Genomic DNA, 12,724 nt, shown 5'->3' on the forward strand with positions numbered 1-12,724 from the left:
GAGCCCAAAGCCGTGGTGTGTTCCTCCTGCTCTATGTGGGAAGCCGGGAGTTTTTCCAGTGCCCAGGACCAGCATGTGTACAGGAAGTATCTCCAGCTGCAGTTCCTGGAAACCCAGGTTTCGGTGCTGGAGTGGCGGCCGGGGTCACTGTGGAGCATCCGCGAGGTAGAGAGTATTGTGGACAGCACACCAGAGGCTAGGACTCCACGGGCAGGAAGGGAATGAATGACCACCAGGCAGAGCAAGGGGACGAGGCAGGACCTGCAGGAATCTCCTGTGGCCATTCTCCTACAAAACAGATCTATCACTTTGGATACTGTGGGGGAACGATCTCTCTGGGGAAAGCAGCAACCGCCAAATTTGTTGCACCAGTGGGAGAGCAGAGTGACGCAGTGGAAGTGCGCTGGGCCCATAACCCAGAGATCAATGGATCGAAACCAACCTCTGGTATTTACCTTCTCCATTACAGCAAAAAGGAAATATTCAGCTGCTCCTCACGAATAAATCTGATATTTCTCGGGCGGCGCAGTGGTTAGCACTGCTGCCTCGCAGCGCCGAGGACCCGGGTTCGGTCCCGGCCCCGGGTCACTGTCGGTGTAGAGTTTGCACATTCTCCCCGTGTCGGCGTGGGTCTCACCCCCACAACCCAAAGATGTGCAGGGTAGGTGGATTGGCCAGGCTAAATTGCCCCTTAATTGAGAAAACAAAATTGGGTACTTTAAATTTATTTATAAAAATGTGCTGCACCATGGTTGACTGCTGCACAAGAAAGGAGTAAAAGGTGTGGGAATTCAATAGTTATCGGGGATTCAATTGTAAGGGGAATAGATGGGGTGTTTCTGTGGCCGCAGACGAGACTCCAGGATGGATATGTTGCCTTCCTGGTTCTCTGGTCAAGGATGTCTTGGAGTGGCTACAGGACGTTCTGGAGGGGGAGGGTAAACAGCTAGTGATTGTGGTATGCATTGGCACAAACGATATAGGTTAAAAAATGGGATGAGGTACTAAAAGCAGTGTGTAGGAACTTAGGAAGATGAAACGTGGGACCTCAAAGTTAGGTGATCTCAGAATCACGACCAGTGCCACGTGCTGGTCAGAGTAGAAATAGGATATATCGGATGAATATGTAGCTGAAGGGATGGTATGAAGGGTTTCAGATTCATGGGACTTTGGGACTGGTTCTGGGTGAGGTGGAACCAGTACAAACTGGGCGGGTCCCACCTGGGCAGGGGCAGGACCGATGTCCTCGGGGGAGTATTTGCCACAGTGGTTGGCGAGGGTTTAAACTAAAATGGCAGCGGGTATGAAATGAAATTTAAATCGCTTATTCTCACGGGTAGGCTTCAATGAAGTTACTGTGAAAAGCTCCTAGTCGCCACATTCCGGCGCCTGTTTGGGGAGGCCGTTACGGGAATCGAACCGTGCTGCTGGCCTGCCTTGGTCTGCTTTCAAAGCCAGCGATTTAGCCCAGTGTGCTAAACCAGCCCCTATGAACATGTGCACAGTCATCCCTTTAAGTAAAGTTTCCCAATCGATCATAGCCAACTCGTCCCTCATATCATCGTAGTTTCCTTCATTACATTTCGGGACCCTAGTCTCAGAATCAACTACGTCACTCTCCATCTTGATGAAACATGGATTGGGGACATTCCTTAAAGTTGGATAGGCAATGGCAAACATTCAAAGAGCACAGGGGTGAACTTCAACAATTGTTCATTCCCGCCTGGCACAGAAATAAAACAGGAAAGGTGGCCAAACCATGTCTTACAAGGGAAATTAGAAAGAGTATTAGATCCAAGGAAGAATGATACATATTGGCCAAGAAAAAACAGCAGAGCTGAGGATTGGGAGCAGTTTAAAATTCAGCAAAGATGGACAAAGGGATTGATTGAGAAGGAGGAAAAGGGAGACAATAGAGTCCGAGAGTGGGGAATATAAAAACAGACTGTAAAAGTTTCTACAGGTATGTGAAGAATGGTAGGCAGTCACTAGCGGTGTATGCAGGGATCGGTGCTAGGACACTATCTATTCCCAATATATATGAATGATTTCAATGAGAGAAAGGAATGTGCAACGAGACCATTGTACTCCAGTCGCTGAAACTAAACTGTTGGTGCAGGAGGCGGCAAGTCCAAATGCAACTACTTTCTGCACACAATCCCCTCTTTCACCTAAATCATTAATCTAATCTAACAATCTGCAACAACTCCTCAAACCGCTCCCTCTGCCCCGCCCCAGCGTCCACACACTGTTGCTATATTTATCTGGTTCTAAATATGTCGGTCAATATGGTCGCCTTCCTTCATCCTGATTATGTTTGCTCTAGAGTCGCCAGGTATCTTTCGATACCGCCACACGGTTCAAACCCGAATACTGATCAAAGAACCAATGCACCAGTTAGTTAGTTCAAAGTTAATACTATTTAGTTACACACACAGTAATATCTACTCATGCACAGATACCATAAACTAAACTATCTCTAACGCTAACGCCTATACTTAACTTTGGGTGCCCACTCAGTCAGAGGAACAGTGGCCGTTCGGATCTGAGGTTGTTGGGTTCGAGGAGGTAACAGGAGAACAGCTAAGGGCGTCCGTCTGATAGCGAGCGTTGACCTTGGACTTACTGCTTCTGGTGCAGCTGGTGGACGGATCTCTCCGCTTCGAGAGCCGAGTCCAAGAGAGCGATTCTCTCTCGGGGGTTTCTTCTTATACCCAAAGGGGCTTCGCACGCTTTGGGCTGGCCTTGAACTTGGCCCCGATTAATTGGGCCGCATCCTGATCATTGGTATCGATCTCGACCAATAAAGGGGTGGGTGCCCTGATGGCTGGGCGTGTCCTAGGTGGCCGTTGGCCTTGCTTTGTGTCTTTCTGGCGCCGGGGTGTCTGCCTTAGTATCAGTTACTTGAGTGTCATTCCTTTGTTCCCGGAGATGGGCCATCAATATGCTAATTGACCCACAGTTTCAGTCTCGTCTGGGAGTTGCCTTCTCAATAAGCACCCAGGCTCTGTGCCTGCCTGCTTTCTTAGCATTGTCCGTGTGTCACTATAGTCTTTGCAAACATCCATTTTGTATTCTGGAAGTGGCCACCCTAGATGGCTCCAACCCCCCCCACCACAGTGACCCCTTTGCCCTGCCATTCTGCCCCTCCCCGGCATCCAACCCCCCCCACCCCGGTGCCCGCCCTGCCCAGCCCCAGCGCCCCCTCTGCCCCGCCCCAGCGTCCAAACCCCCCCCCCCCCGCCAGCGCCCCCTCTGCCCCTCCCCGGCAGCCACACACACCCCCCCCCCACCCCGGTGCCCGCCCTGCCCAGCCCCAGCGCCCCCTCTGCCCCGCCCCAGCGTCCAACCCCCCCCCCCCCGCGCCAGCGCCCCCTCTGCCCCTCCCCGGCATCCACACACACCCCCCCACCCCGGTGCCCACCCTGCCCAGCCCCAGCGCCCCCTCTGCCCCGCCCCAGCCTCCAACCACCCCCCCGCCAGCGCCCCCTCTGCCCCCTCCCAGGCATTCCCTCCTGGAGTGGGATTTGAACCCACAATCGGAGCTCAGGAACGTTTCGTCACCCCTCCTGCTGCCTGTTCAGAGGTGCCTCTGAAAAGTGTGTTTACACGGTTCTATACAACGTTATACAGTCTTGTTCCGTACTGCATTGCCTGTATCGCCACATTAATTGTGTCCGAACACGACCTTCTTTTTTCTCCTCAATCCTCTATTTAATTGGGTGAGGTTACTTTAGGGTGTGTTCAGATCGCAGCAACAGAAGTTGTCAGATGATGTTTCCTCTCACGCAGGAGAAGGCAGACCTTGTTTATCTCTCTGCTCAACTCGTATTGCAAAACGTTGATTGTACTGAGACAGTATCCGGGGGGGGGTCAGGAATTGGTGTTTTGGGTCATTTAATAAAGACCTACTCTTTGGGAAATCATATTCTTAATGGGGTGAGAAGGAGACAGTTCTGGGGGGGGGGGGGTTAGAGGTAAAAATAACCACAACTAGAGGCACCATTTCATCAGGCCCCAAAATGCCAGTGAAACTTTGGGCTGTGTGAGGATGAGAATTCAGAAGAAGAGATGTTTAGACCTGTGTCAAACCTTGGCAGAGCTTCTGGGAGTGCTGTGCACCGATCTGATCTCTGTACGACATGCCAAAGACTGTAAAATACTGGAGAAAGTGAAAATAAGATGCACAAGAATGATACCAGAAGTGAGAGGACGGAACTGAATGAGCCTCTTTCCTCTGGGAGAGAGAAGGCCGGGAGACCTAGTAGAGGTCTTTACAATGGTGATGGGTTCATTAGGATCGACGTAGGGAAGATAATTCAACTTGTGAGGGGATCAAGACTCGGGGCCCTATATAGTCACAAATAAATCCAACAGGGAATTCTGGAGAAACAACTTTACCCAGACAGGGGTAAGAGCTTGTTACCAAAATGAACTATTGAAGTAAATCCTATCAATGCCTTCAAGGGAATCAAGGTAAGGACACTAGGTAGGGTTGATGGGCCGAATGGCCTCCTTCTGCACTGTCGGGATTCTATTCTAAGACACAGCTGGCTTGATGAGCACTCCTAACACCAACTTCAACATTCACTCCCTCCACCAACTTCAACATTCACTCCCTCCACCAACTTCAACATTCACTCCCTCCACCAACTTCAACATTCACTCCCTCCACCAACTTCAACATTCACTCCCTCCACATCACTCCCTCCACCAACTTCAACATTCACTCCCTCCACCAACTTCAACATTCACTCCCTCCACCAACTTCAACATTCACTCCCTCCACCAACTTCAACATTCACTCCCTCCACCAACTTCAACATTCACTCCTTCCACATCACTCCCTCCACCAACTTCAACATTCACTCCCTCCACCAACTTCAACATTCACTCCCTCCACATCACTCCCTCCACCAACTTCAACATTCACTCCCTCCACATCACTCCCTCCATCTTCAACATTCACTCCCTCCACCAACTTCAACATTCACTCCCTCCACCAACTTCAACATTCACTCCCTCCACATCACTCCCTCCATCTTCAACATTCACTCCCTCCACATCACTCCCTCCAACTTCAACATTCACTCCCTCCACCAACTTCATCATTCACTCCCTCCACCAACTTCAACATTCACTCCCTCCACATCACTCCCTCCACCAACTTCAACATTCACTCCCTCCACCAACTTCAACATTCACTCCCTCCACATCACTCCCTCCACCAACTTCAACATTCACTCTCTCCACATCACTCCCTCCACCAACTTCAACATACATTCCCTCCACATCACTCCCTCCACCAACTTCAACATTCGCTCCCTCCACCAACTTTAACATTCACTCCCTCCACCAACTTCAACATACACTCCCTCCACATCACTCCCTCCACCAACTTCAACATTCACTCCCTCCACCAACTTCAACATTCACTCCCTCCACCAACTTCAACATTCACTCCCTCCATCAACTTCAACATCACCTCTCCCCTCTTTCCCCCTCCCCCGTGGGCTTGAGTAGCCAGGATTGGATCAACCGGAGTGTTCCTGATTGAATTCTCTTGTTCCTGGATTCGGAATCCTGCCCGCTCTCAGTGCGCCTCAATCATTGCGCTCACATAAGTTCCGGTCAGTGTTTTGCACGTTTTATTTCTTTTCCTTCACGTTACAGGGGAGACAGAGCCTGACCTGGGGCGAAATGCTCACGAGGAAGCCAAGCTGTGTGATTCCAGTGAGGTGTCCCACGATGTGCCGGAAGTGAGTATTGCGGCATTTTCCTCCTTTTGACGTGTTAATCATAGCTCAGGGGTCTTCTTTCCCCACCGATTCCTGGGATTCTGATCTTCCCCCCCCCCCCCCCCTCCCAATTTGGAAAAAGTGCAGGATGGGTTAGAGGGGGAGGGACATGGGAAGGGAATTGGTACGGGGGGGGGGGGGGAGGGGGGGGGGCAATGGGGCACAGATGGGGATGCGGTTCAAGTGGATGGGAGAGGGGGAAGGACATAGGCTGGGGGCACCAGAACGAGATAGGGAGGGTTGCGGTGACAGGTGTGGGTACTGGTAACTTCCTCCCCGAACACGAGATCGGTTCCTTCCTCTGAAACCTGGTGGTTCCCTCCCTGATAATCCCTGCTGCCATCTTCTACTTTTTCAAACTGGTGACCTTGCTTATTTCTTCAGGCCTTGTGAGAGGGTGTTCCAATCTGTAGACAGAGCGTCTGGGTGGGTGGGTGAAGGGATGGAGGAGTGACAGAACCAAGTTGACACACTGATTTCTCCTTTTCAGAAACCCCACGAAGAATCCTTGGCTTACCAACAACCAGAAGCCGACGTTACTGAAGGTAAGGAATGTTTAGCCCCGTCACCCATTACCTGTCCCCTCGTGAAACACTTGGACCTTTTGTTTTGCCCTGGTTGAGATGAAGCTCCACAGACCACCTCCCCCCCCCCCCCCCCCCCCCCACCCCCCCCCCCCTCCCCCCCCCCCCCCCCCCCCGACCAAATTGGGGTGTTTACTGACGATGGGACAATATTCAGTACCACTCGCAGATACTGCAGCGCTCCACGCCCATATGCAACAAGACCAGGACAACATTCAGGCTTGGGCTGATAAGTGGGAAATAGCATTTTGTGCCACACAAGTGCCACATCAACAACAAGAGAGAGCCTAACCATCTCTCCTTGACGTTCAATGGAATCTGCCCCATCATCAACATCCTGGGGGTTAGCATTGACCAGACACTGAACTGGACCAGCCATGTTAATACTGTGGCTACAAGAGCAAGTTAGAGGGTGGGGATTCTGTGGCAATGAACTCATTCCCTGACTCCCCAAAGCATGTCCACCGTCTAGAAGGCGCAAGTAAAGACTGTGATGGAATGTCGTCCACTTGCCTGGATGAGCGCACCAACAAGAAGCACAACTCCATTCAGGACAAAGCAGCCCACTTGATTAGCACCCCATTCCTCCATTCCTCACCTTCCACATTCACTCCCTCCACCACCGACGCACAGTGGCGGCCGTGTGCACCATCGCCAAGATGCACTGCAGGAACTCACCAAGGCTCCTTCGACAGCACTGTACGGACCTGCAATCTCTACCCACGCCAAGGATAAGAGATAGATGGGATCTATCCCACCACCTGGAGGTTCCCCTCGAAGTCACCCACCACCCTGACGTGGAAATATATCGGCCGTTACTGCACTGTCCCTGGTTGAAAATCCTGGAACTCCCTTCCTAACAGCACTGTGGGTGTACCTACATCTCACGGACTGCTGCGGGTCAAGTAGGCGTCTCACCACCACCTTCTCAAGGGCAATTATCAACTCCATGAAAGATTTTTAAAATCCTAAGTTCCCATTTGCAACACCTCAAGTTTAAAAAAAAAATATTCCATGGGATGTATTTGTGAAGGGAGGGCCATTGACCCATGCCTTTGGTATAGACTAATCTGCTGAAACCAGAGATGTCCCAATATTAATATACCCAGGCCATCAACTTCGTACCATTCTGGAATAGTTGATCTTCACACAGTGATGTACTTTGCTCACTGATGTATTAAATCTGATCACAGTTGCTGAGGCAACGCGTAACCATGACGACTTGTTCAGCTGCCACTTGAACAAGACTATTCTTATCAATTTCCACAGAATTTGGATGTGGGTGTCGCTGGCAAGATCAGCACCCTTAACTGCCCTTGATCTGAGTGGGGTTTGTTGGGCCATTTCAGAGGGCAGTTCAAGGGTCAACCACACTTCCAAGGGTCTGGAGTCACATGTAGGCCAGGCCTGGTAAGGACGGCAGATTTCCTTCCCCGTCCCAAAGTCCATTCGACCCAAAGTGCTGAGGACATTTTTTTTATTCGTTCTGAGGACGTGGGTGTCGCTGGCATTGCCCATCCCTTGAGAAGGTGGTGGTGAGCCGCCACCCTGAACTGCCGCAGTCCGTGCGGTGTAGGTACACCCACCGTGCTGTTAGGGAGGGAGTTCCGGGATTTTGACCCAGCGACGGGGAAGGAGCGGCCGATATATTCCCGGGTCGGGATGATGTGCCACCCGGGAGAGGAACTCGCAGGTGCGGCTGCAGGATTATTTTCTGCTGCAGGGATTGCGCTGGGTTTGACGGTGGCCCATCGCCTCATCCTCTCACGTGCCTTGGGTGCCTTTTCAACAGACCTGGAACGCGTGGGAAAAACTGCCAGTGGGCACTGAAGTATCTGCTTGAAAACAGGATGAGTGGACCCGACATGTGGGCACCAGCCATGGCCGATTCTACATTTCAAGTTCCCGATCACGCTCTAGTCGCCTCCAGTTGGGGCTGGTTTAGCTCACCGGGCTAAATCGCTGGCTTTTAAAGCAGGCCAGCAGCACGGTTCGATTCCCGTACCAGCCTCCCCGGGCAGGCGCCGGAATGTGGCGACTAGGGGCTTTTCACAGTAACTTCATTGAGGCCTACTCGTGACAATAAGCCATTTTCATTTCATTTCAGTTACTCCCTGCCAATTTCAGGTTCTCACCATTCCCTGCCAATAAGACCTTGCTCCAGAAGGCCTCGCTCTGATTTATGAATGGTCTTCATTCTTACGAAAGGTCGTGTGGCTCAGTGGCTATCGCCCCTAGCTCTGGGCCAGACGCTCCGGGTTCAGGACCTGACAGCCATGGAAAGGTGCCTTCGTAACGTGGCCGAACCGGTCGATTATCCTACAATCCTTCCCACATGCCTGAGGGGCGGGTATTGAGAGCAAGGGTTTCCTGGTCAGCCATATTGCAGAAGGGGAGGGCAGGCCGCCATTTTGCTTTGCCAAGCATAATGGTGCGCCAATCCAATGGACCGCCATGGTCGCCTGTGCCTGAAGGTAGAGGAAGGTCCCCCTTAAAGGTGTACCATCGGTTAGGGTCAAGCCAGCTCCAGCATTAAGACCGCCACAATAAACCTCGGAGCTAGGGTGCCACAAGGCATCCTTGGCTTCATTCAATACTTCTTTTCCTATTCATCCATTGGATGTGGCAAGGACATCCTTAACTGTCCTTGAGGATTAGCTCGGCACTAATTGGCAATGGGGTGGGGAAACCGATTGTCAATAAGCAGCACTCGATGCCAGTTTGAATTCAGCTCATTTCAGTCCTGTTGGCAAAGGAATGATCAAAAAGGGGGAAAAAAAGACATTTGATTGACCAGCAACAGTTTATACATAAATAGATACATAGAAGATCGGAGCAGGAGGAGGCCTTTTGGCCCTTCGAGCCTGCTCCGCCGTTCATCACGATCATGGCTGATCATCCAACTCAATAGCCTAATCCTGCTTTCTCCCCATAGCCTTTGATCCCATTCTCCCCAAGTGCTATATCCAGCCGCCTCTTCAATATATTCAATGTTTTAGTATCAACTACTTCCTGTGGTAATGAATTCCACAGGCTCACCACTCTGTGGGTGAAGAAATGTCTCCTTATCTCTGTCTGAAATGGTTCACCTTGAATCCTCAGACTGTGACCCCTGGTTCTGGACACACCCATCATTGGTAACATCTTCCCTGCATCTACCCTGTCTCGTCCTGTTAGAATTTTATAAGTCTCTGTAAGCTCCCCCCTCATTCTTCTGAACTCCAGCAAGAACAATCCTAACCCAGTCAACCTCTCCTCATAGGACAGTCCCGCCATCCCTGGAATCAGTCTGGTAAACCTTCGCTGCACTCCCTCGAGAGCAAGAACATCCTTCCTCAGAGAAGGAGACCAAAACTGCGCACAATACTCCAGGTGTGGCCTCACCAAGGCCCTGTATAATTGCAGCAACACATCCCTGCTTCTATACTCGAAACCTCTCGCAATGAAGGCCAACATACCATTAACCTTCTTTACCGCCTGCTGCACCTGCTTACCTTCAGCGACTGGTGCACAAGGACACCCAGGTCCCGCTGCACACTCCCCTCTCCCAATTTACAACCATTCAGGTAGTAATCTGCCTTTCTGTTTTTGCTTCCAAAATAAATAACCTCACACTTATCCATATTATACGCCATCTACCATTGGTTTGCCCATTCGCCCAACCTGTCCAGATCTTGTTGTCGGATCCCTGCAACCTCGTCACAGTTCACCCTCCCACCCAACTTGGTATCATCTGCAAACTTTGAGATGTTTTTATTCCCTCATCCAAATCATTAATATATATTGTGAATAGGACGGCACGGTGGCGCAGTGGTTAGCACTGCTGCCTCACGGCGCCGAGATCCCGGGTTCGATCCCGGCACTGTCCGTGTGGAGTTTGCACATTCTCCCCGTGTCTGCGTAGCTTTCGCCCCCACAACCCAAAAAGATGTGCAGGGTAGGTGGATTGGCCACGCTAAATTGCTTCTTAATTGGGGGGAAAAAAATTAGATACTCAAAATTTTTTTTACAAATATATATATATATTGTGAATAGCTGGGGTTCCAGCACCAATCCCTGTGGTAACCCCACTGGTTACTGCCTGCCAATTTGAATAGGACCCATTAATCCCTACTCTTTGTTTCCTCTCTGCCAACCAGTTTTCTATCCACCTCGATACACTTCCCCCAATCCCATTGGCTTCAATCTTGCATAATGGGGCAATTGCTTTGGGGCAGCACGGTAGCACAAGGGGATACCACTGTGGCTTCACAGCGCCAGGGTCCCAGGTTCCATTCCCCGCTGGGTCACTGTCTGTGCGCAGTCTGCACGTTCTCCCCGTGTGTGCGTGGGTTTTCTCTGGGCGTTCCGGTTTCCTCCCACAGTCCAAAGACGTGCAGGTTAGGTGGATTGGCCATGCTAAATTGCCCTTAGTGACCAAAAAGGTTAGGAGGGGTTATTGGGTTATGGGGATAGGGTGGAAGTGAGGGCTTAAGTGGGTCGGTGCAGACTCAATGGGCTGAATGGCCTCCTTCTGCACTGTATGTTCAATGTTCTATGTTCATAATAATCTCTTATGTGGGACTTTGTCAAACACCTTCTGAAAGTCCAAATAAATCACATTGACTGACTGGCTCCCCCTTCTCAACTGTACTGGTTACGTCTTCAAAGAATGCAACAAATTTATCAAGCATCATTCCCCTTCAAAAATCCTTGCTGACACTGACTGATCCTGCCACTGCTTTCTAAATGTTCTGCAATAAAGTCCTCAATAATGGATTCAAGAATTTTCCCTACTACCGATGTTAGACTTACTGGTCTATAATTCCCTGCTTTCTCTCTACCTCCCTTTTTGAATATTGGAGTGATGTGAGCTACCCTCCAATCTGTAGGGACTGTTCCAGAGTCTACAGAATCCTGGACGATGACCATCAAAGCATCCACTATTTCCAGAACCAAAGTATGTATTCAATTGCTCAGCCATTTCTTTGTCCCTTATTATGCATTCCCCTGTTTCTGTCTGTAGGGAGTCCTACATTTCTCTTTACCAATCTCTTTCTCTTCACGTTTTTATAGAACTCTTTGTGTCAGTCTTTATGTTCCCTGCAAGCTTCCTTTCATACTGTACTTTCCCCATCTTCATCAATCCCTTTGTCCTTCTTTGCTGAACTCCAAACTCTTCCCAATCCTCAGACCTATTATTTTTCTTGGCCAATCTGTATGCTTCTTCCTTGTATCGGATACTATTTCTAATTTCCTTTGTAAGCCATGGATTGGCCCTCTTACCCATTTTGCTTTTGTGCCAGACAGGAATAAACAGTTGCTGTAGTTCCTCCATGCATTCCTTGAATGTTTGCCATTGTCTATCCACTGTCATCCCTTTAAGTAACTCTCCCCAATCACGGCCAGCTCACACCTCATGTCCTTATAGTTCCCTTTATTAAGATTCAGCGCCCTGGTCTCCGAATCAACTACTTCACTCTCCACCTTGATAAATAATTCTATTATGTTATGGTCACTCATCCCCAAGGGGTCTCGTACAGCCAGGTTGCCAATGATTCCCTTCTCACTACACAGTACCCAGTCTCAGATGGCCTGCTCTCTAGTTGGTTCCTCCACATATTGGTCAGGAAAACCATCCCGTATACACTCCAGGAATTCCTCCTCTACGGCATTGTGGCTAATTTGGTTTGCCCAATCTATGTGCAGATTAAAATCACCCATGATCACCGATATTCCCTGATTACATGCATCTCTAATTTCTTGTTTAATGCCATTCCCAACCTCACCAGTGCAGTTTGGGGGTCTATATATGACACCCACTCATGTTTTGTCCCTTGGTATTTCTCAACTCTGCCCATACTGATTCCACATTGTCAGAGCTAATATCCTTTCTCACTAAACATTGAAACATTGTTCCGCTAGAAAGGGTTTGTCGGAGCTTGATGTGCACAAATTGGCTGCCAGCAGTGACCACACTGCATTGGCTGTAAAAAAAACAGTACCTGGAGGAGGAAGAGGAGGATGTCATCTCTAACATAAATACTGACACTAAGAGTTTCTATAGATACATAGAACATAGAACAGTACAGCACAGAACAGGCCCTTCGGCCCTCAATGTTGTGCCGAGCCATGATCACCCTACTCAAACCCACGTATCCACCCTATACCCGTAACCCAACAACCCCCCCCTTAACCTTACTTTTTTATTAGGACACTACGGGCAATTTAGCATGGCCAATCCACCTAACCCACACATCTTTGGACTGTGGGAGGAAACCGGAGCACCCGGAGGAAACCCACGCACACAGGAGGAGGACGTGCAGACTCCACACAGACAGTGACCCAGCCGGGAATCGAACC

At 50.1% G+C, this 12,724-nt stretch overlaps 1 protein-coding gene across 1 annotated transcript in view; it reads left to right on the forward strand.

The window, feature by feature from the left end:
- The window catches only part of samd1b (sterile alpha motif domain containing 1b), a 66,064-nt gene that overhangs the window by 12,750 nt on the left and 40,590 nt on the right, over nucleotides 1-12,724 (forward strand). The window contains exons 3-4 of the mRNA XM_038784693.1: nucleotides 5,674-5,759; nucleotides 6,289-6,343. Of these exons, the coding sequence (XP_038640621.1) occupies nucleotides 5,674-5,759; nucleotides 6,289-6,343 (141 nt within the window). The remainder of the gene's footprint in view (nucleotides 1-5,673; nucleotides 5,760-6,288; nucleotides 6,344-12,724) is intronic.

The sequence above is a fragment of the Scyliorhinus canicula genome, chromosome 25 (genome assembly GCF_902713615.1).
Source record: "Scyliorhinus canicula chromosome 25, sScyCan1.1, whole genome shotgun sequence".
NCBI classification, from domain to species: domain Eukaryota; kingdom Metazoa; phylum Chordata; class Chondrichthyes; order Carcharhiniformes; family Scyliorhinidae; genus Scyliorhinus; species Scyliorhinus canicula.